This window comes from Biomphalaria glabrata, chromosome 14 (genome assembly GCF_947242115.1).
Source record: "Biomphalaria glabrata chromosome 14, xgBioGlab47.1, whole genome shotgun sequence".
Classification (NCBI taxonomy): Eukaryota; Metazoa; Mollusca; class Gastropoda; family Planorbidae; genus Biomphalaria; species Biomphalaria glabrata.
Window position 1 is genome coordinate 24,472,042 of NC_074724.1, and position 25,234 is coordinate 24,497,275.

General features: G+C 32.8%; 1 protein-coding gene across 1 annotated transcript in view; it reads right to left on the minus strand.

Moving 5' to 3' along the window:
* The window catches only part of LOC106055210 (uncharacterized), a 29,548-nt gene that overhangs the window by 2,343 nt on the left and 1,971 nt on the right, over positions 1 to 25,234 (minus strand). Inside the window, exons 2-25 of the mRNA XM_013211397.2 lie at positions 20,975 to 21,960; positions 18,851 to 19,095; positions 18,074 to 18,300; positions 17,135 to 17,269; positions 16,779 to 16,997; positions 14,491 to 14,557; positions 13,728 to 13,910; positions 13,244 to 13,335; positions 12,805 to 12,907; positions 12,354 to 12,512; positions 11,997 to 12,112; positions 10,580 to 10,759; positions 9,881 to 9,953; positions 9,416 to 9,639; positions 8,421 to 8,473; positions 7,843 to 8,074; positions 6,970 to 7,128; positions 6,261 to 6,377; positions 5,539 to 5,811; positions 4,789 to 4,995; positions 3,434 to 3,622; positions 2,921 to 3,115; positions 1,596 to 1,689; positions 267 to 436 (exon numbers count right to left, since the gene is read on the minus strand). Coding sequence (XP_013066851.2) covers positions 267 to 436; positions 1,596 to 1,689; positions 2,921 to 3,115; positions 3,434 to 3,622; positions 4,789 to 4,995; positions 5,539 to 5,811; positions 6,261 to 6,377; positions 6,970 to 7,128; positions 7,843 to 8,074; positions 8,421 to 8,473; positions 9,416 to 9,639; positions 9,881 to 9,953; positions 10,580 to 10,759; positions 11,997 to 12,112; positions 12,354 to 12,512; positions 12,805 to 12,907; positions 13,244 to 13,335; positions 13,728 to 13,910; positions 14,491 to 14,557; positions 16,779 to 16,997; positions 17,135 to 17,269; positions 18,074 to 18,300; positions 18,851 to 19,095; positions 20,975 to 21,912 — 4,650 coding nt within the window. The 5' untranslated portion in view covers positions 21,913 to 21,960. The remainder of the gene's footprint in view (positions 1 to 266; positions 437 to 1,595; positions 1,690 to 2,920; positions 3,116 to 3,433; positions 3,623 to 4,788; positions 4,996 to 5,538; positions 5,812 to 6,260; positions 6,378 to 6,969; positions 7,129 to 7,842; positions 8,075 to 8,420; positions 8,474 to 9,415; positions 9,640 to 9,880; positions 9,954 to 10,579; positions 10,760 to 11,996; positions 12,113 to 12,353; positions 12,513 to 12,804; positions 12,908 to 13,243; positions 13,336 to 13,727; positions 13,911 to 14,490; positions 14,558 to 16,778; positions 16,998 to 17,134; positions 17,270 to 18,073; positions 18,301 to 18,850; positions 19,096 to 20,974; positions 21,961 to 25,234) is intronic.

Below are 25,234 nucleotides of genomic sequence, written 5' to 3' on the forward strand. Positions count from 1 at the left end.
AACCAATTACTATCAACAAAGATCATTAGCCAACAGGTTAAGCCACTAGTTTACAAGTGATAATTTATTTGTTTCTTAAATCCTAGGAGACTTATTTATTTATTCCTTTAAAGCTAAAATTTGATTTGAACAATAACTTCATACAAAAAGTTCAAAACTTTCAAATCTTAAACAAAAATTCTGGTTGAAAAGAAATAATGTAATAAAGCTATATTGTTGGATGAATATTGTTCCATGTTGTTTAAAAGCAGCACACTAGTACTGACCATTGTTGGTGTGCAGCCTGTTGTTAGTCTAGAACTATTGATAAAGTCTGTAGTGTAGCTCTGTAGTTCACTCATGGCTTGGGTCAGGAGGTCAGCTCCATTCACAGAGTCTCCCTGGGAGACTACTGTAATAGGAACACCTTCATATCTCTCCATGCCTTGATTAGGATCTGTTCATTGTAAAGAGATTAGTAACATCAGTCATTAATCTTTTTTTTTTTTTATAGAATGTTGGGGAAAAAAGTAACTATATTGTGGAATAGTGCTGTGAGAAAACTTAATCCCAGATGAAATAAAAAAAAATTTTGATGAACTCAGTACCCACAAAAAGTTCTCAAACTGTCAAGTATCTTTCCATTTAGTTAAAATTTAACTCTTGAAAACATTTTTTTTTCCCATTCTTCCAGAATTATTGATTTTTCACACAATTGTTATAAGATATGCCTATTTATAAATGACATACTGTTTTTTTCTGTTTGTTAAAACATAGACTTGTTATATAAATTTTGTTGGAAAGATAATTTAAACTTCAGTGTTATGAATAGTCACTGGAAAAAAAGTCAGATAATATCAGAGATGAAAACAATAATATATTGGATTTCTTTTAAAACTTGACTTACCCAAAAAGAATATCCCAAAAGTCCTTATTCATTATTATTGTAAAAAAAATTAGCCTATATCCAAGTATCTACAGAAAAACATATCACTGTCAAAGCTTGATCAATATTTAGACATGTAGTGATTTCTTTCAGGCTTTTTACTAGGGTCTGGCTGGGGTGATGCCCCCTTTTGTTTACTGACCCTTTTTTGTTTACTAGATCTAGAGGTTTCAAAAAGTAGATCTATTTCACTATCAGACTTGCATAAATCTGAAGGCTGAAAATCGCTTTCAAAGCTTCCAGGACAACTTTCTAAGTCACTCATGTCACTATTATTCATATCTAAAAAGATATTTAGAGCCTGATCAGCAGTAAAACGGCAAGGAAGCCTAGAGCCACATGAAGAACTAGAAGTATTGTCAGCCATGATGCAAACTTGTGCTAAAAATTATTTACAATAATAAAAGCAGCTTAGAGCCACAATGTTTCAGAACAAAAAAACATTAAAATGGACGTTATCATGTTCCCATAAACCATTTAAGTGATTAAAAACGTGGATTAGAAAAGAAAAAGGAGTAAACGGGAAAGTTTACACTGCTAGCATCATTTAGGCATTGCTGCTCAGGGACTGGGCGCTGATAGTGTCATTGTTGTCTTCTATCATTTTGACATTTATTACCAAGTGACTGCTTTGTCAGGCATTATTAAGAAAACAAATAATCAAATATACCTGCAACTGTGATAAGAAAATCAGGATGAGATTTTTTAATTTTCTTTCTTTCATGCACAGGTTCAACAAAATCTGGATGTAATTTACGTTGGTGCTGTAATAAAACAAAATATGTTATAGGAGTAATGCCATTAGTAAAATCACTGAATATAGAAACAAGACAAATAATTTTCCAGCACTTTAATTGGTTACAATGCATCAAACATGCAAGTAAAGTTCCCCCTTTCAGATCTATAGGGCAGATGATGTTAAGGTCATCTGTTTCTTGGGCCAACAAGCAGGGTGTCACGTGGCCAGCACAATGACTAACTACCTTTACTTTCCCCAACTAAAATCAGGTACCCATTAGACACCTAAAAATCCTGAAATTCAAAATCCCTGTCTTCACCAAGATTGGAACCTAGGAAAACATACCCATCAATATGGCACAAAAAGTTCAATAAAACAGAAACATATATTTTTTGTTATTCACTTTGCACTCTACATTCAAAGAACCAACTTGTTCTAAAAGCAAGGAATTACCTTAACTAAATAAACAAAATGCTGTAAGAACTTTTAAATATGTGAATGTACCATCAATAGTGATAAAATTGTAACTGACAAAATCATCAACTGTCATCCAAATGAGAGATGGAGTCACAATTTCAGCATGCTATTCCTTACCCTACGAACTCATTCTGTCCCAATTAACCTTAATTTACAAATGTGACATCCATCTTTTTAAAACTCCTTGCAAAAAAAATGTTTGGATAGAACTGAAGTCACATTTTTCTTTGCTCTGTTGTAAATGAATCATTCCATTATAACTGACACTACCAAACTTAATGCACTTAATGCTGGGCAGAACTTAAATAAATATATTTCAAATACAAAAAAATATTCTGTTAATTAAAAGCTCCCATGTTTGGTGATCTCTGGTCCAATCTCATTTCTGGATAGCTTTGGGGGAGGGGGCAAGAAGGGTACCTGGGAGAAAATTTTCTGTGCTACCTTTAGACTTTCAGCAAAAAACAGGGTCGGCTAAAGTCAATTCTAAAAAAAATCCTTTTCTATATTGGGATTCAAACTTAAGCCCCTTCACTTAAGTAGATATGCCACTCAGCCACAAGTTAATGAATGATATTTTTTTGTTGAAAGAAGTCATTAGAATGCAAGACAAACACAGAACTGTATAAAAACCAGTCCCAACTTTATTAAGTGGGTATACGAAAATCTAATCAATTTGTATTGTGCTGTATAAATGGTAGGCCAGCATGGGGAATGCCTTAATACATTTCAAAACTCCTCTAGCTAATGTCTATAACAATTATCTATCAATGTCTTACCTGCAAAAGTTTAGCTTTGCTGGCATATTGTTTATGACAGAACTTACAACCATGGGGCATTGTGGTTACACTGCTCACAGTGTGGGAGAAGGTGGGGGTGGCTGTCTCCAGCTTTTTCCTGGCTGAGGGGGGTATTGGTAACCCTGGGTGATTCTTTTGGATGTGTGTTTTACGTTTGGAGGATGACTTGTAAATCTAAGAAAAAGCCAAGTCATGTTTATTCAAATAAAAATTGTGAGAAAAAATGTAAATGAGTATCATTTTTTGTCTGAAACACATTTAATATGGTACAGTACAAGTAAAAAATGGTAATTTGAACAAGGTTGGGCTTATTATTAAAAATAATTATACAAGTGACCCTCAGAACTAAATGTTTCATGTTTATAATTTATTAATAAGATACAAGCTATCTTAAAGATATAAGCTATCATATTCAAACTTGAATTTAAAGATGCTCTAAAATGTCATATTTGAAATAAAGGATGCTCAATTATTTCAGATGGTCTCACTTACCTTATCACAATACTGACAATAAAAATCTTTCTGGGTTTTAAGGATGGGCAGGTTCAACTCTGGAACATTTTCTGGCTTAATTTCTGGGTGCCTCTTGGCTAAGTGGTTAACAAGCATGCCTCTTCGTTTGAAGCCCAACAGGCAGCTGTGACACTTATAAATGAACCGGTGCCATTCTGAAGGAAGCACCTAAAAAGTAATTTTAACAAAGACTAATTAAAGAAATTAACTAATAAATAAACTAAATAGTCTAATTAAAATCAATTAATTCAATAAGAGTTCACTAAATAATCATTGATGGGACAGAGGTAGAAAAAAAAGATTAACTTTATTCTACTAGTAAAAGACTCCTTTTCTTTAACTTTATTCTACTAGTAAAAGACTCCTTTTCTTTAACTTTATTCTACTAGTAAAAGACTCCTTTTCTTTAACTTTATTCTACTAGTAAAAGACTCCTTTTCTTTAACTTTAATCTACTAGTAAAAGACTTCTTTTCTTTAACTTTATTCTACTAGTAAAAGACTCCATTTCTTTAACTTTATTCTACTAGTAAAAGACTCCTTTTCTTTAACTTTATTCTACTAGTAAAAGACTCCTTTTCTTTAACTTTATTCTACTAGTAAAAGACTCCATTTCTTTAACTTTAATCTACTAGTAAAAGACTTCTTTTCTTTAACTTTATTCTACTAGTAAAAGACTCCATTTCTTTAACTTTATTCTACTAGTAAAAGACTCCTTTTCTTTAACTTTATTCTACTAGTAAAAGACTCCTTTTCTTTAACTTTATTCTACTAGTAAAAGACTCCATTTCTTTAACTTTATTCTACTAGTAAAAGACTCCATTTCTTTAACTTTATTCTACTAGTAAAAGACTGCATTTCTTTTGTATTGAAAAACATGGATATGCCCAAATGAATCACTGGTTTTGGTTTCTTTTCCTATAATCAGGGCAGAATCTGCTGTGACTAAACAACTGATTTTGGAGCATCAAATTTTGCAACCATTTCAACAATCCTAATAAAGTCTAGAATTTCTTGCCAACAATAAAAATATACAAATTATTTTCCTTTTTTGTTTCATTAGCAGTTTAAAAAAATCAAAATTAGAAGACTTAATAACCAAAAGTTGCAGAATCAGAACAGAAGTCTGTACCATTTTTTTTTTCCCAATAGAATAGAAACCTTGATTCTTGTATCGTAATGTATAGCCATAGTACAATTTTTCTAAAGATGAAAATTCAGTATCAATTTGTTAAAGCGAAAACATTGTAGCAGTAATGCGCAAAACATTTTTTTTACTGCATTTATTCATGGGTTAACTGTCTCTAATAGCTTCTGAGTTGTAAAGTTTCATACCTTAGGTGTAAACTTGGTACTGTGTTTCATGTTGTGTTGCCTGGCAAACAGCTGCTGTTCCACCCTTTCCTTTGAATGCATCCTCCTGGTGTGTTCCTTCAGCTTGTCTTTACGCTTAAATTGACGTCCACATGTTTCACACATGAACTCTCTGTGGCTTGTGTGCCTGAGCATGTGGAGTCGCAGTTTGTCTAGTCTAGGAAATGGCTGAAATACCAAATAATGTATTAGGCTACTGAAACAACACAAGGGTTGACTGTTGTTGTTTTTTTTAAGTCTCCATGAGCAGAATAAAAATTTTACATCTTGACCACATCTAAAAAAAATATATGCTACAATTGCAATGAAATCGCTAGTACTTTGGAAAATCAGTTTCAAATTAGCACTTGGAAAGTAAAAGATCAACAACAGATTTTAAATCCAGACCATCTATTGTTCAGTGAGAGCTTGCACCATATCTTGTACTCTAGTCCATGAAACCACTTTCACCAGTGTGTTATATCTTGATTTGATATAAACTGAATATACCATAAGCCATGTGAATTCAAAGTCACCAGGTCCTACGGTCAATAGATTGTGAGCACAATATCACAACATCAAGTGGTCAGTAGTTTGTGATTACAACTGTAAAAACACTTTTGTTTTTATCATGCTGCCCATATTTGCTTCTAATGCATTAAAAAATAAAACAGCCAAAATTTTCATCGTACCAATCATTTCTTACAAAGCAATTATTTTTCTCAAACCCACCTTAGAGCATTCTGGACATTCTAGCATTTTGTCAGAGTGAAACCCCTTGGTATGCTTCTTCAGGACAGTGAAATCATCAAAGACTTTTGGACAAGACTTGCAAGGGTAGTGCCCCTGCTCATCCATGTGTTTCAGAGCATGGTCCCTAAGGCTGGACACCATATCAAAGTCCTCATTACACAAGGGGCAATCATAATACTTTTTCTCACTGTGGATCTTCATGTGGCAGGCCATGGCAGAGTTGTTCATCACACGTTTTAAACAGACAGTACACTGACAAATGAAAAAAATAAATATATAGCGTTTAATGTATATTTTTACAAGCAATATGTTGTAAATATGGGCAATCATTAGAATACTAAGGTTATAATAATATTGAATTCTGAAAAAAACATCTAAAAAAATTTAAAACGATAGACATTTCAATTTAAAAAAACATCTGAAAAATGTAAAACAATACAGACATTTCAATTAAGACCTTAAAACGATACAAAAGAAGACAACGTTTTAAGAAGGATTTTCACACTGATTTGTTTTGATTATAAAAACATAAAAGGAGAAAAACAGAAACAGATAGTTTCACTGAGAACACGTATGTAACGATGTGATAAAAAAAAATTACATTATGATTAAATGTTTAACAACAAAAAATGCACAAAATTTTTCCACATGGGAAATTATTTTTCCATTGCCAAGTGTAACAGAAATAAAAAATGATTTACCTGCAAGGGTTTTTCTGACTCATCTCCATGAACCATCTGGTGTTTGATGAGTTTCTCTTGAGTTGAAAAACGTTTGGAACATTTGGTGCAGTTAAAAGGCCTGCTGTTTTTTGTAGGCTGGTGAACAAAATAATAAAAAGCAGCCCTAAGGATAGTGATGGACCTTAGAGAAAAAAACTTTATTTCTAATCACTTAAATATAAATCATGGTGGAAATGTCACAGATGATGTTTGAAAATTAAGGAACTAACAAATATAATAGTTAAATGTGTATGTAAGCTGTTGACATAAATTAATTTGATCTAACAAAACATAGTAAGAATAAATTGTTTATCATTTAAACATTTGCATTTACAAATGTTATAGAAGCAAGAATTCACTGTTACGCTTATGAAAGAAAAAAAAGAAAGAAAGTAGTGGTCAACCAGTTCAAAATGTAACACTGCAATCATAAACAGTTTTCCTATATGTTCTTATTCAACAAGTCTTTCTGTTTAATGGAACTCATCTTAAGAATGACTTTATTTTTTCACTTCATAAAATGTATATACTTAGCATAATTTTGTAACCATTAAACACCAAGCATTTCTCTAATGGAATAATGTCAATATCATGCCACTGTACAGTGCACCACTACCATTAATCTTTTAATCTAAAAATGTAATGTGTAACTTTTATATAGAAACTCTTATCTAAAGGTCAATTTTACCTGAGCATGCATAGCTACATGGTTCATCAGACTTTTATGGTCATCAAACACTTTATTGCACTCTGGACATGCCAGCAAAATCCCATTTAATGCCATGATATTGGCCAGCCCTGAAGCATTATCCTGATCACCAGTTCCATCAGATACATTGACACCAGTCTGTAAAAAATGTATAAATATTACATTGAATGACCATTATGGCAATAAGATAGCAGGACACCTTAGCAAAAAGCATGTTTTTTTTCTTCAAATTAAGACAATGTCATATATTTCTGTTCTTAAAATTTTTTGTATTGAAATCCTATTCTTTTCATACCTACCCTTTCATAGACTTTTTTTTTAAATACGGAAAATAAAATACTAAGTTTAAATAGAAATCTTGTAGTTTTTCATGAAGAGCGGCCATCAGGTTGCAAATATATCAAGTACAGTTCGTAGTAAGCGCCTGGGAGGTAAAAGGAACCTGTGTACCTTGTGTACTTGGTTAAATCTACTAGCATGCATTAGTACAATTATACACCTAGAGCCTATAATCAGTAGTAGAGACCAGCATACCACTACACAAAATTGCCAGTCATCTTAAATCACTAATCTTAAAACCTACATCTAGTTAAAGGCTGTTTGGGATATCATCACTAACAATAAGTCAGACTCATTTAAGCTATATTGGCTAAGAGGTTACATGAGGGGGGTGGGGTGGGGTGAGGTGAAGAGGCTCTTTAGTAGCTATCCCATTATAGGTCATTTAAAAGGAGTTTGAAAAAAAAAAGGCAACTGTGATGATCTTTAATCTTTACTACATTATCACTAATGTCTTATCTCTCAGTGCCAAGACTTAAGTGTTGACATTATGTCCTCCTACAAGTCTACTACCTCCGTTCCTTGTTCTGCTGCCAGTTTCTTAAACTCCTCCATCCCCAGGTCTTCTGCTGCATGCGTCAGAGTGTGCAAGTTGAGGAGAGAGGAGTTATCAAAGGTCAGGTCACAGTGAGTACACATCCACTCACTACCTCCAGACACTTTGCCTTGATGCTTGTACATGCCTTTCACAGTCAGAAGAGTCTTCTCAGAACATTGTCTTCTTTTGTATCGTTTCAAGGTCTTACTGCAAAAAGAATATATTATAAATGTTTTTAAATTCATTAAGTGATGATATTGTCGTACACTTGTGTATAGCGTGACGCAAACACAGCTGATCTGTGGTACTTCAACAATTAGTATTATTAGGACACACTGAGTGCTAAGGGGAAAATTATGCAGATTTTTCTAGATGACATTGATTGGCATAAACTAGATATAATGGCTCAGAAGGTTAGCAGTGAAACACTTTTCAAACTATTTTTCATTTCATGATCAACAAGAGGTGACCCTACTAAGTGTAAGTCTAAATCTAAACTGCACTTAAATCAATATCTTTTGTTATTTATTATATTTTTTAAAATGAAAATTACCTCAGATAAATTGTGGTTGATTTCTTTTTCTTCCACTGATAGCTGTCTCCCAACTAGAGGAAAATAGCAAATAAAGTTGTTGTTTTTAAGTGTCTAGCCTTTATATTTTTAGTATAAATTTTACAGTGATACTAAGACTAAGACACATAAATACACATAAATACAACAGACAACATAAAGAGTTCATTCAGTGACTACACACAGGTATCTTGGTGCATTTCATGTTCCCTGATCAATGAGTGGCGGTGATAGAGTCTGACCGAGTGAGGTTTACATTCAATATGTTAATGCACATTTCATTATTTATTTGTTTAAATCTAATTAAATATCTTGATGTCAACTACAAAATGTTTTTATACTTGGTATGCTTCTTCAGCACAGTGAAATCAACAAAGACTCTTGGACAAGACTTGCAAGGATAGTGCCCATGGACACCATATCAAAGTCCTCATTACACAAAGGGCAGTCATAGTACAGAGTTATAGAGCATTAAGTTTAGTAATAAGAGAATTTTATCCTCTTTGCCTCTGGAATGATGCCATTAGAATCTACTTGCAAATAATAAACTTTGTGGTGATAAAAAAAAATATTATTTTTTTTTTTGTGTTTTTTTTTTTATTTGTGAAATAAGTCTCAATTGTGATATGAGTTTGTCTACAAGAAATAATAAAGTAAATCTGGTTAAGTACATATTAGAATAAAGACAGTAGTCGTTCCATATTGCAGGTCAGTTACTTTGGTTGCTAGATTTGTGCATGGAATTGTTAACAACTTGACAGTTTGTTTTCAAATTTGTATCTTAGAATCCAGAGCCAATTTACAAAGAAAACAAAAAAAGGGAGATGTACTGTATTAATAGTGCATAACTACGAATTTAATATACAAAGAAAACAAAAAAGTGAGATGTACTGTATTAATAGTGCATAACTACGAATTTAATATACAAAGAAAATAAAACTAAGGGAAATCATAAATAGAAATGTAAATATATTTACACGCTTATTTCTGATGGCTCTGCGCCCTGCACGTTTTGTTTTCAACCTTCCTTTGACACCATCCTCAGATCCAGTAAAAAAATCCCCATCGTGATCACCATCTTCATCTAGATCCCTCATGTCTTCTGCATCATGAGTGCTGAGATGTTGCTGCAGGGCAGCAGAAGACATGAACTTGCGACTGCACTCAAAGCAGCCAAACTTGGCATCTGCTTCATCTAGAGCTGTAGTAAAACAGATGTTAGACAAATTTTGCTATCCATTTTAATTTTTTCAAATTTGCATAATTTGAGAAAGAGGCCAAACACTTATGTGCTCCACTAGGAAGGGTGTAAAGGGTATGACCAGCCAACTGATAAATATAGTTTGTTAAGACTGATTGCCTTTGCTTCCTTGTTGTCTTATTAAACTATTGAGTTTAAAAACAATAAATATTAAGCTAATTCTTGGCTGTTTGTTAAGTACCTCTCATATCCTCCTCAGTAAGTTCCAGAGTTTTTACTCCCAAATGACCAGCATAGTGGGCAGCATACCACACCTGCAATAAATAGTAGTTTTTGATTTAACTTACCCATGAAGAACATTAATTAAAATTTTGATAGCTTTTGTGTAAGTAATATGTTTTAAAATGTAATAATGAATTAGCATTTCTTTTAATATTTGTTTGTGAAAAGTTGTTTTTTTTGGATCTGAAACCAGTGATAGAAAAAAAAACTTTGCAAATGCTAATGTGCCACAGTGAAAACTCTAGTTTGACAGTTATAATTTTACAGAAATATTTAATGATCTTAAAATTTTCTTTTTATCAATGAAAAGGTTATTTTGACACATTACATCACACAGCTTGAGATGGAATTATTACACTCCACTCAAATGTTTCTTTGTATTCAATAAGGTATTGAATAAAATAAATAGCTCTCCATAAACACTTTGCGCACCATCTTATGTCAGTTAATCTTCAAGAATGTTTTGAAATATACAAATGTCAAATACTAGACTAGATTAATGATAATGTGAAGCTCACAGGAAAGACTCGTAGCCATCATGATTCATGACAAGAAATGAATAGAACGAGAAATCAAAGACCTTCATCAGCTTCATAAAGTAGGACTTTTTTTTTTTTTGAACTTATCAAATGACTTGTTTAAATGTTTGTTTTCTTACCTTCAGCTCTTGCTTGCTCTCAATTTGTTTTGTGACAGAGAAGTAGATACCATCTTTATACTGATAGGCCACCAAGTTTTGTTCAGCAAATGTCTTGGCTGGTCTTACAAACATCATCCAGTTGCACTTGTCTTCATCAACACAATCTAAATATTTGAAACTTCCATCAGGCAACTCTAGCTGGTTGATTAAAGAAAATTATTTCCAGTTACAAAATAATCATACAAAGAAATCAAAGATTGTGGACCATTCTTACTAGCCACTCCTAATTTTAGAAGTTCAAAATGTTGAGATTGCTTTAAAAGACTTGAACAAAGAAATATTCAATGAGAGATTGTAATGGTCTCATTTATGAAGAATATCAAATGACAAATGGGTAATGTTAAGATATTCTACAAAAACTTGGATCCAGGATTCTAAAATTGCGAACATTAGATTTAAAGGGGAAAAAAATCAATTTGTTTTTGTTTATAAAATAACACATTAAATAAAAAACAACAACATATTTTGATAATTTTTCAGAACTGTTCAGAAATATTGTATGTTATTTTTGTTTTATCCCTATTGAAGGCAGTGTTTGTGAAAGCTACTACAGTGTGACTTTTTTTTTGTGATAACCACTTTAACCCAATAGCTCCTATTTCGGGTCTGAAAAATCCTCTTTTTAAGACCTAAGCAAAGAGGGGTAGCTCTGAAAAAAAAATCTTAATTTTTTTTTTTTTAAATATATAAAATAAATTAAGAATTTCAACTATTAAATATATAAACAACATTAAAAGATAGATTGCTGTGTCTAGTTTTTTAAAAAATGTACTTTTAATAACTTTGGAATTAAAAAAAAAAATTAAAATACTCATTTAATTGGGTAGGGGCTTATACACTGGGTCTACGGGCATGTTAGTTCTAAAAATTCTTTAAAAAAAAAATGTGACACAAATCTGCTTTTCACTAAAAAAAAATAGTCAGCATGCTCTCATTCTTTCTCTAAATGAGACATGCTGAGCTCTTTTTATAGGAAAGTTTAGAAAATAATAATTGTGTCACAAAATTCCAGACCGTTTTAGGAATATAATGTAAAAATTGTTCTGAACTGCTGTAGGAGCTACCAGGTTAATCTAAATCTGGTAGGGTTAATCTAAATCTGGTATTGTTCAATTGTGTTTAAAATGAGAATATCTTATTACGTCATAAATACAATTTTCTTGACGTATACAGTTAAATTGAAGTACAGCTAACATTTGGTTAATCCAATGTTTTCAGACTCTGACTCCCCTCCCCCTTTTCACTCCCATAAGTGTCAGACCATCAATATTTAACTGTAATATTATTTTTTATTTTGTATGGGTGGTCTGCAGTCTAAAATTCAAACTGATTGTAAATAAAAAGTTGAAAAAATTCAGGTCTATAAAACTATTACCTTTAGGGGAAATGACTTTCTGGTAACTTGGTCAATGGAGTCAACAAGATCTGCCACTAAAGGCCCAAACTGTGTGTATTTGGCAATCTGTCGCTTGGCTTGAACACCATGATCTGCTGTGAAGCAGTCAGCAGAAATAAAAAAAAATATATTTTAATAAGGGCATAATTTGTTAAATACAATTATTTTTCTTTATAAATGTAAAATGAATTAAGATAGTTAATAATTACCTTACGTTTTCTTGAATTATTTTTTTTGCAATGATTTTTTTTGTTATATTATATTGTTAATATTGCATGTGTGATCAGAACTTAGAATAAAATGATTTGTTTAAAATAGTAGGTAAAAAAATAAAACCTGGTTCTGTATCGCCTGGCTGAGAATCGTTTATTTTAATTATCTGTAACTGGTTAGGCAAACTGGCATATGCCCTGGTCAACACCACTCTATCTTGTATGATAGCAACTTTGTGAGTAGGACATCCATTCTCATAAATCTGCATGCAATCTTCACACCCTGAGTTTTGTTTAAATAAAATTTGTTACAACATTGATGTTATCAAAGAGAAGGAAAATAATAGATCAAATTATTTATTATTTTAAGGACAAGGTTGCTGAGTGGTAAAGTGCTTGGCTTCCAAACCAAGGGGTCTCTTGTTAGAATCTCAGTGAAGACTGGAATTTTGAATTTAAGGGATTTTTATAAACCACTGTACCATAGAAAAGAATGTAATTAGATAACTCTAAATAAATGTTTTCACAAAAATGTTCCTGTCCTTCTATGAAATGTAAAAATGTACAATACTTACATAGACATTGCACAGAGTAAGGCTGAGACTTGTAATCTTTTTTTCTCTGGCTTGCTTTAGGCTCAAGTTTCACTTTTTCAAGTCTTTTACTTTTACGCAAACACTACAGAACATGAAAACATTTTTGATTAATACAAGTTTTAGTTTTTAAAAGATTAATCTGTAAGTAACTGCTAAATAAATGACTTGTGGACTGACAGTTGATAGAAAATGTTATAAATATAAAAAAACTAAATTAAAATATCAAGGAGGTGTGAGGAAAAAGTCTGTCTACAAGAAATTTTGACATTGTTTTACAGCCCAGCAGGTGGATCAGGCTTTTTTTTAATGTAATACAACAAATTTAGTCAGCTCTCCAAAACTGCAAGTCAGAGACAAACAAGCAAACACAAATATACAATCCTATTCAAAGTATCAATTAATTTCCTAAGCTACTCACCCCAACAACCCTGGCTGACTGTCTCACCGAGTCCACTTTGGGTGTCTCACTGCTAACAAATTGTTGCAAACCACTTGGCCCAGGCATTAATTCTGGGGTAAATGATAAACAAAACTTAACATGTTTTAATCAAGCCGATAAAGTGAAGGATATTCAGTATACAAAGCATAGCATTACTTTTTTTCAACTACCTAAATAACGTTGATAATATACAAGACTAAAAAATGTAAAAACTTTTTTTTTTAATCAATAAATGAAATAAAAAGGCAGATTAAGCTTCAATAGATTCCTTATTTGTTATCAGAAAATGTTTTATTAGGTATAGAATAAAAGGGAAATGAATGCTCTTTTTATTTAACACAAAGTTTATAAAATTAAACATTCATTTAATTTAATGACATCAAATCAACGATTGTATCGTCAATTAGGAGAGAAAGAGTTAATGTACATCAAAAATTCATTACACAGATTTGTACATTTTTACCTTGGCCAGAGTCTTGGGACATAGCCACAGGCTGCATAGAGTCAAGATCACTGCTATTCAGTGCATGGCCCATCACCTCTTCAGAGCTGGCAGCTGCTTGCATTGTGGAGTGTAAAGTGGTCGAGTCCAAAGACTGCTCCTCATCAATGTTGTTGGATGATGTGTCCATGTAGTTTGGACTTCCTAGGTTAAAAAAATAAAATTAAAAAAATGCAAGTTTATTTTAATATGTGAAAACATAGTCGAGATAAATCTTGATGGATAAGCCACATACTTTAACATAAAGAGAGTAATGATAAGCAAACAAAGACTTTTGGGGCAACCAAAGAAAGACAGAATCTAAAAAGGAGGCTAAAAATATCGTAGTATTATTATTAATAGAAAATTATTTTTTTTTAAATTGACTGAAGACACAAAAGTTGAAACACAAATTAAAAATTAATTTTCTAAATGTGTCCTTTAATGTTATATTGTCAAAGCTCAATAAAAAGCCAAGCACAACTAGTGTGATTCAAACTATACATGAGGATAACAAAAACGCTAGAAATAGTAAAGTTGTGATTTGAATTGGTGGTGGCCGCATCTATAATGAGTAGGATGGGAAAGATAATGTGCTCTGCATGAATTGGCGGTAAGGAAGTGCAAGAAGATATTTTTACTTTTTAATAACTAAATTACTTGCTGCAATATTTAAATCTTGAATGATAAATATTCAGAACATGTTTGAAAATGAACTGTACTAAAACAATGACATTAAACTCACTGGTGTGCTGGTAGTCATCTTCTTGTGTGGTATCACATTCTGTTGCCTCTTCAAAGTCTGATTTGATCTGATTAAATACAATGCCAATAAATTATATTATTAACAGAATCTATCAAGTCTGAAGTTTTGACAAAAAAAAAACTCTAGAAATAAATAAAAAGAACAAAAGATAGTTGATATGAGACACATTTATTTATCTATTTGTATTCATCTTAAGGACTATCAAAGCTAGAACATTTATTCCAACATGATAAAGGATTGTGAATTCTGATCAGATAACCGTTCTAATAAAGTCAATGCCAGATGAGTGTATGTGTACTGCAGTTATTTTGTTTAGTCATTTCATATTGTGAGATCTGCATTGAGTTTATATTGGTCATAAAAAACAAAACTTAGTATTTAACCATGAAAGCTTTATAATAGGAGAATTGGAAGATAACAACAAAACAGATTGTACCCAGAAAAACCCAAGAGGACAAGACCATCATGAATAAGGTGAAATACACGGCAGAGGAATGAAACGCCATAGGTAAACCCTGAGCAAGGGGGATCTTTGAAAAGGTATATATGGAGGAGGCACATAGCTATTTTTCCCACTTAAATAGGCAAGAGATAAGCAAGTAAGCTAAATGCACCTAAGAGGAAGAATTATAATGTTAGATCAGCGTTTATCAATCTTTATAGCTCCACGACCCCCTAATACAATTTTTTTAATCTGTGACTCTCAATTATAAAAATTTTTCGTTCATAAGCCTAAGTAAATGTGAGTTAGCTAATGTTATGAAATTGTTATCAAAATTTATATCACTGATATCCATGATGTTAATTCCATTGTTAGAGACTGAGCATAGCAAATACTTTATTTAGTGTAAAATAAATTTATGCTTAAATCTTTTATTACTTTCATTTATTTACTTTTTTATTGCATGTTTAAAATATTCACGTTGCATACATAACCGACAATGACAATTTAAAAGTATTGCTAAGCATAGAAAACGTACAGTCTTTGACACAGTAAATGTAAACTACAAAATTGTTGCGACAGTATTTTCAAACATGCCAAAGTTATGGTTGACTTGTTTTTATTTCACTAAATTAACTCGCACAGGTCGGGGGAACCTGTGTTGTTGGCTCAAGGCGGATCCAGACGGATGTGATTAAATGATCATCTAGTCGCTGGGGGACTCCAGACAGAGGGGGTTGATGAAGAGCCGATTTCTCATCCTGGCCACGGGATAAAATCCTTTCCCTGGTCACATGGTTCATAAAAGGGATGCGGTTATCTTGAACCATTATGGACATCTGACATTGAAGAGAAATCATATTTAGCTGCATTTCTATTAACATAATGCTTGTGGTGGTATCTTTGTTGTTAATATATATATATTGATAAATTCATACAGTGAGTTACAATGAATTCTTATGGCGACTCATTCTGTACCTAACACTGAAATCCAGACCAACATCCAAGCATACTTAGAGCAGCATCTGTGAAGACACCACAAATATTTTTCCAAGAGGTCTTTTACTTTTCCAAAATTTAACTAATCTTGTCAATTACACCACATGCTGTAGAGGTCATTACATGAGGTTTGAATAGAAACAAATCTTTACAATCACTACATATCTCAAGTAAACCAATAATTGCAAACAAAATACATCATCTGTGGATTTATCAAGCTTAATGCTAAATATTGGAAGTGGAGAGGATATCATATTTTCTGAATTAACTGATTGATACATCAGCAGACATGTCAATTTTTAGATAATGAAATTTAGTAAAGAATTAGGCTCCAATCATAACTCGAGGAATGTCTGGCCACAGGCAACTCTTGGTAATGGTGTGAGGTTTCATAGATCTGGCAATTCTGAGAGCTACCAAATAAAAAGCTTCAAGCGCAAGGGCTGCTATAATTTAATTATGGTACTTGCCTGGGTGAAGTCTGGATGCCTTTATCCGCAAAGTTAGAACATTTGTTTGGCCTCATACATTTGGCAGAAAGAACAAATAATGCATTTGTCACCCCCACTTTTTAGTTTATTTTATTGATGCTTGTTTCATAATAATTAAATATAAGTCATGTCCCATTCCTCTATAATTACAAATGTAAAAGCATACCAAGCATGGTATAAATATGCTTGTTAAAATAGGTTTAAAACAAAAACAAAAAAACAAAAAAAAACTTCATATGAAAAATAGCAAAGTCTTAGGAAACCCTGCAAATGGTCATTTGAACCCCAAAGGAGTTGCTACCCAGAGGTTGAGAACCCCTGGGTTAGCTGCTCACCTCAATCTTGGGTAAAGCAATCTCGCTATGACTGTAGGAAGATGAGGCCATCCCATCATCTATGGAACTGCCTGCCATGTTACTTCCTTGGTCATGAGTTCCTAGTATACTTCTGACCATCGAGGTTGTACTGACTTCATTAGCACTACTTCCTGGCCCAAAGGGATTCTGTACTGAGTTCACATGGACCATAGTGAATGCCTGCCCTGATTGAGATCCCTTGACAAAAATAAAATTAATGTTTCTTTCAATATATACATTTTAACAAAATTCTCTCCTAAAACACAGTCAAACAGTTTTGCAGGTTTTGGTTAATAGTGAACATGTGTTGAAAAATAAAGAAAAACTTTTCTTACTATTGGTAACATACTAGCCTGGGCTTCTGAATTCTCAAAGCTTAGAGATGATTGGCTAACAGTACAGTCAGATGGGGACATAACTCTCTGCACAGTTATTACTCGATTCTCTGCATCAAACACAAGCTGATAACCCTGTTGGACATTTTTTTTAAATTTTAATTTGGAAATAGCTGAAACTAATTATTTTGTAATTTTATATTTGTTTAGAAATAATGACTTTTTGTAAATAGCATACTACTAGCATATACTTGTAGTGCACTGCGACTTTGCTTTCTACTTTGTTGCAATAAACACTTCTAAGATGGGTCCTAAAATAAAGTGCATGTCATCTAAGTTACAAAATCTCTAATTATTACAATTTTATTTTATTCATCCATGACCGTTGAGTTTTCTGTAGTTTAGTAATTCAATAGTAATAGTTAATTATCTCCAACATGGCAAAGAATGACTATTATTTCTATTTTATTTTTTCGCTTTACAATTGTGTGTTTCACACAAGTAAACAAAAATTATATATAGAAATACATAAAATAGAAAGTACATTCACTTGAACATTACAGTCTACCATTTTAAAATGGGGTGAAGAAAGGTTAGTATTATTCAATCATTTAATTCTATGGTGATGAACAAGTTTTTGTTTCCCTTTATTTCATTAGTGACTTACAAAAGGAAAAAGAAAATTAATGTTAAGAAAGTGATATCTTGGTTATTAAAATGCTTTTATCCGTTAGTCAGGTTGAGTAGCTACAAACACTGGAACATCAACACAAGAGACTGTGTTATAATTTGTGATACAATAATGGAATACTTGTTTTCAATCAAAGTTCAAAGGGATATATTTGCTGCCAAATTAGTTGCTGTCTTACTAGCAACATTGAAGATTTCAGACTATTTATTTAATCAGGTGATGAATGTTTAAAAAAAAAAACAACTAGCCTGCTGAAGAGTACTGCTGTCCACCACAGGAGCACTAACAAGCTGGCTGGCTGTATTCACAGTCACCTCATTTGAGAGATGTTGTGATCCAGAGTACGATGGTGTGGCTTCGCTGTCTTCACCAAGATTGCGATAATCTTGAGAGTTGATAGCCTGCCCAAATGTGGAATGAGCAACTCCCTGATAAGTATCATTTCTGTTCCCTTGTTGAGATACTTGAAAAACACCTAACAAAGTCGTACATGAAAATAAATTTAAGTAACACTCTTGAAAACTTTCTGCTCTTCTATTTTTAGTAGAACTGAACTGCTTATAAATGCAAATCTCTCTTCCAATAAAAAAAAAGTTTTTATGTATATATATAGTTTTTACAAAATAAAAGTGCTCAATTACAAAATATCACAAATATTTGCCTTTTAATAATACTAGTGTGTGTACAATACTTTTTTTTCTTTAGTCATTTAGTAATTAAACACCTTTCAGTTAATATGGAGTCATGCATAAATATACATAAATTGTGATGTAACTATTTATTTTTTGTACATTTTATATTATCAATTTTTGTTACCTTTAACAGATAAACCAAGCTCCTGATATTATTTTTTTAGGCCTACATTCTCATCTATTAGCCCATTTGTTAAATAGTTTACATTTGGTAACTGTCTTCTCTACTATTATTGGTGAAGTGTTTTAAAAAAAAAATATATGTATGTATACTAGATCGACATTTTTTTCATTTTGAAACTAAACGTTGTTTAAAGCTAGTAATATGTTTACCAGGGAACTGAGATCTCAGGTCCTGAAAGTGATTTCCATTAATTTGAGAGTGTTGCAGTTCCTGAACTTGAATTGAGTTGTCTTGGGAGCTAGTTGGACTCTGCAGAGTAATGGCCCCTTGCAATGAGAGTCCTTGAGATGCCAAGTTGATAGTTGATGGCAGAAAACTGCTCTGGTCAGGTTGCACCCACAAATGTTGCTGCTGCTGTTGCTGTTGTTGGTCAATGGTAACAGTCACCAAAGAGCTGAAAAAAAAAATACAAACTACTCTTAAAACAAATTGTTGTCCTCCCACTCTGTTACTTCTCATGAAATTATACATTCTTAAGACCAAAGATTGAAACTATCACCAAATAAGAGATAATATACTATTGAACTTATTGAACTAGCAACAAAATCAACATAAAGAACACAAAGCTGGTTATTTGCTAAGATGATTACCATGCATCCAAAGTCACTATATACCTTAAATTCCTCCTGTGACTGTATCACTAAGCCAGTAAGAAGCTCTTTCACCATCAGCTGTTACTTATGTTAGTAGCATGTATGGTGAGACTGAATGCATTATTTCTTTGTTAAGTATGAAATAGTTATTTCCCTTTATTTCTATTATTCCCAAGGTATGAATGTGAATACCATGCATGTTATATTAAATGAATGAGTTTGAGGAATGACAAGAAATTATGAGAGTGGTTGGAGTTAATTGTTTTCTGGAAGAGGACGGGTGTTTTTGCTGTCACTGAGTTTAAGTTCTTCTTTACTGGATAGCTGGAGTTTTTTAGGAGTTTATTTAGTAGTATCATATGTACATTATCGATCTGCAGTGATCCTAGTCAGCGTCCCTACTGAGCCTAGTAAAGGTTCATAGTAATAGTTCTTAGTTAAGTTTTACATGCCTTCTTGAATTTACATTATAAAGTCTTATATACATGATCAGAGAAAGGGAAAGGAAAACTATCGCCATTGATAATCTCATCTGATAAGTAGTGAAAACACTTCCACAACTTCTTGTAGATATCTGTCAAAGCAGTATGTTTTTAGTACTACAGCAAGTCCCTCTAATTCCACACCATACGGACCCAAGATAAACATCTGACTTTAACCACTCCCTATCAACATAAAGGTAATTGGAAAATTGTAGATTACTCTCAGCAGGGGAGGAAATTAATACTATCCATTTTGTTTGGCATGGTCATTTCTTTGTACATGGCTTTGCCTGTGCTTCCTGATGCCTGTTGGTTAAGCCTCTCCTCTTTGTGATCGCTTGCTAACATTGACTTGAGAGAGAGAGATAGTGTACTGGTCTGTCTAGTTGTTCCATGGATGACCCCACCTTTGATAGACTTTTCCTTGGTGTCAATCAGACTTTTCATTACCCATAATGCCTTTGTGCTCAGGGATCTATTACAGTTTGACTTGTCATATTAAAATTTTAACATTTGGTGAAAAAAAAAAATTCTATATTTTGTGTGTTACTAGATGAAGTCGAGAGGACAGGAAAGAGCTGGGAAACCATTAAAAAACTAGCAAGAGACTGTGGAAAGTGGAGTGTTTTTACTGAAGCCCTATGTTCCATGAGGAACCCAACGGAAAGATGATGATGTTAACTTGACTCATAAGTCTGTCGCATTAAAACATTAATATGTTTATAAATCAGTTTCTTTGATGGTTACTTTATCACCTTAAAGTTAAAATGTTGCTCTGTATAACAACAAATAGAAATCCCAAACCACTTATCTTGTAAAAGTTATAATTAAATTATAGCAAACTCTCTTTTTTCAGTTTTATGAGGGTGTGTGCAGTGTCTAGAGGATGGGTGTGTGTGGTTTATTCTGTTAAGAGAGATATTAATCTACTATTGATTGTCTTAACCTAGCCCACCATATAGACATTCTTTTTCTAATTCGCTGTAATTGAAAATCCCACTAATTTAGTTTGAACCTTCATATGTAAGTTTTTCTTGAGTTTAGAAACTAACAAAAATCTAATGGATAAGCCTACTTGACACCACTGAACTTTCTACTAGACAATAAAATATTTCTACCCATTGCAAGAAAAGGAACTATTATTTACTTTAAAATTTAAGATAAAGAAAAGATTAAGATTATTTGTTTATTACTATACCTATTTCCAATGCCTGAAGATTGTGTCATTGAATTCCTTCCTCCTCTTGACATCAGGCTGTGAGAGCTAGATTCAACAGCACTTGAACTGGAGAGCAGGTTAGTAGAAGGCAGCGCGTTGAGCAGGCTGTTAGCGTTGATTTGGTTTAAAAGTAGCTGGTGCTGTTGATTCGGTGTGGTGTTCGGAGAAACTGTGTTGAAGGTAATTATTTCATTGCCATTTTGATTCATTGTTAAAGGTAGGTTCATTGAGGTAGAGAAAAGGCTGGACAAGTTACTATTGGCCACTGCCCTGCTCACTGCAGCACCTAAGGCTTGAATGAGACCACTAGCAGAGTTGCTAACATCACAAATATGAATACCTTCGCTGTTGTTCAAATTCAACACATGCCCATTGCCTAAAGACTGGCTGTCCATGATGTTATTAGAGTTGATTTCATTGGAATGCAACATGTTTCTTCCATTGCTGCCAGCTGATTGATTGGAGGTCTGGATACTTTGTTGGTGATGCTGTTGAAGTTGCAAGTGCTGCTGATGGTGGTGGTGTTGGTTGTGTTCATTGAGACTTACTGCCTCCAAGATAACACCTGAATCACTCGCATCCACCCCATTATTCAGGATCATATTCACATTGCCAAAACTAAGATTGAAACTACCACTGCCTGTAACTGCACTGCTATTTTCCTCTAAATTTACACTACTGCTGCCAACACTTAAACCAGATGAAGAAAACTGAATACCGCTAGCACGAAGTGTGTCCAAGTTCTCAGCACTCAGTGGAATCATTAATGCACTATCCCCATGGTTGACAGACAACAGACTAGATGATTGCATTTCTGAGGTTGAACTGCTAGCTGATACTTCATTGTTGGCGTTGTTCATACTACTATGAGACATGTTATGGCAACTACTTTTTCTGTATTGATTATTTTCTGCCATGGAAAAGACTCTTCAAAATCTCACATAACTGAAATTATCCTCTGAAAACTGAAATATATAGGGAAAAAAATAGCTTTATTTGAATTAGCATGCATAGAAATTGAATTCAATTAGTTTTTGACATATATTTTAAGTTAAAAAGAAATGTATTTTGGTAGGTCAACATTCAAATTAAATTTAAAACAAAGCAGTGGTGTGAATTGACTTTAAAACTACTTTAGGAATAGGTAATAAATTTTCTTCACAAGCAAGCTATTTTTAAAGGGTCAAGGCAGTGTGAACTAGTTAAAATTTTTCATCATGGTATCTAATGAAATGATGGAAAAGTATCGACTTCTATTGGCACTTCGATTCAGTTTTTTCCTCCAATACTGTATACTACTACTACTACTACACATACATTGGGTGGCCGCTGGAATACCTGTGCTGTTAAAAAAACATGGGGTATTTTTTCCACTAACATTTTTTGAAAACCCATGAAAAGTTAAAGTCGGACTTGAGAAAGTCAAGGGACCACAGTCAAGCGCTGTTAAACAATGTGTAGACTCAAGATGCTGTGATAACATAACATAGTGAACATAAACACAATAGTTAAAATGACAAAATTATCTAAAATCAACGACTTAGCAGAGTTTCAGTCACTGATTATCATGAATGGCTAGATTAACAAATGAAATGCTTAGGATGTTATCTTCTTTAGAAGTAACATCTGTAATCTATAAGATAAGAATTTATTTTTTTGTAATGTATGAAATTCCTTCCCCCCCCCCTCCCCTTTGTAACAAATCCTAAGAAATTTTTATCCCTCCTCTCCCCAAACGTTCCTAAACTCAAAATTGGCCCTCAAAGTGATCCTTTCAGGCAGGTAAAAAAGCAGGTTTCAATATGTTATGAAATTATATCCTGTATCGGATGTCGTTTTTGTGTTTACATGTGCTTGTAACTCGTCCGTAAGAATGTGTTCATGAAATGTGTGTTGCTTAGGCAGCAAGTATATCATTATCAACCCTCCGCCTATGTAATAAGAAAATCTATGCCTATGGCCCTGGACTAAGGTAAGGGGATGATATTGCTGAGCAGCCAAGCTATGTCCCTATGGGAAAATTCTAGACTCTCTCTAGTTTTAGGATATCTAAATATTTATTGAAGAGAAAACCAGAGTGTCTAGAATCTAGGTCTAGATTTAGAGTATATGACGCTACTAGAACCACCAGTCTATAATTTATTTTTTAAACAAATTTTTTTTACTTTTTCTTTGCCACAAATCTCAATACGCTGCAAAGAAACGTCTTTGAAACACATAATAATGTATAACAAATGGATAAAATAATAATAATAACAGACAAATAGTTATTTGCACAATATCCCTTCTTATATATATATTTATTTATATATTTATATATGCATTTCATGTGTCAATCTAGTCATGCATGTCAATCAATTACTTAATGTATTATAGTTATTTTGCTTTTTATTCTTCTGTCCTGAAGTGTACGTAGTTTTAGTGAATTTACTAATGGTGTTACTCTAATCAAATTGGAATATTCTTTGTTATAAATCTCAATGCTCTATTTTGTATTTTTTCTAGTTTATGTTTTCTTTAGTTGAGGGATTCCAAACAGAGGATGCATATATTCTATTATTGGCCAAACTAAAGTTAAATTATTTTTTTTTAATAAACCCTAATGTTTTGCTTGATGTTTTAATAATATCATTTAACTTTTAATTTTTTATTACACCTAGATATTTTGAGTTTTTTTTTAAGTCTGTTTTAATTCCTTTTAGTTCTTTTGTTACTCTTAATAACTGGCATTTTTCTGGGTGGAAAGACATACTCCAATTAGATTCCCATTTCTGTAATTCTTCTAATTCTTTATTTTGTAAAATTTCACTATCTATATATTATGCAACCGTCTGCAAATAATCTGACTTTTGTCACTGAGCTAATGCAATTTGTTAGATCATAGATCTATATAAATTAGAAGCAGTAGTGGACCTAAGACTATTCCTTGAGGTACACCTGAGTTTACTATGTAATCCTATTACTATTATTGTTGTTGACCCTCTCTTATTCTGTCTACAGTGGTCTACACCCTCCTTCCCAGTCTCTATTCACTCTTCTCTTTACACAATTCCATTTTCCAACATGTGCACATAATTCACTTATTCAGTATAAAGTAACAAATTTCAAGACTTTACAAGTCTAGATCACTAGATCTAGATCTAGTCTAGGACTAATCATTTATTAAACTTCGGAGATATAGACATAGAATCTAGACTAGATAGATCTAGACTCTAGGCCTATTACTATTATTATTTAAAACTAGTCGACCCACGCCCTAGCATAAGCCACTATTTTGCAGAGCAGGCCTTAAAGCACCGCAACCTATTAGACTGGAGTGGGCCCCGCACTGTCATAGGCCCCACGCTACAGTGTAAATTGTAGTTGTAAATTATTAAATTAAACATTTTATAACTTATAACAGATTTTCGCCGCTTCCTGATTTACCAAGAGCTCCTGGAAATCTCCTCAAATTACAAAATATACGAAAAAGTCCTGGAAATCTCCGTAAATTATTAAAATTTTGAAACCTCATACAAATCTCCTGAAATATATCAACAAAAATTGTCATTTTGGGGTGTCATTCAATATGGAAAACACCAGTCCTACGCACGATATATAAAAATGGCATTATGCATTACCCGTTATAGTGTATTCTGGCAAAAGAAGCTTCTCATGCCTCAAACTAATGAAGAATTACTTGAGGTCAACAATTCTCATAGATAGATTGAAACATTTTGGTAATTCTTGCTATTGAGCGTGATCTATGTAGAAAATAATTTTTTTTTTTTATTTTCTAATACAAACTCTAAAATTTTACTTATTATCCGTATCCCTACCAAAACCTGGCCCCGCGAAATCCGTTTCGCATAGAGCCCCACAACGGTTAAGTCCGGCACTGCTATTTTGTGGCGGGTGAATACTACTTGTTCTATCCCCCCCCCCTCTTTTTTTTTTTTCGTAGGTAACTCAGTCCGACTTTGCAAGAGTGATCTTTCATTTACTTCTTGCATCTCCAAACTCTTGAGAATTATAATATATATAGAGATTATTACTATACAACTGAGCTTAAAAACTTAATAACAGTTAATATTGTTGAGTTAACTTGTTCAATAGTAAATAGGCTAGGACAATTACCATCATAATTGTAATTCTAGATCTATATCTATAATTCATAGAATAGAAGTCATAGATCTAATGATATAGAGTAGTTTATGATATTCAAACACAATTGGACAAAAATTCTAAGTTTGACTTTGA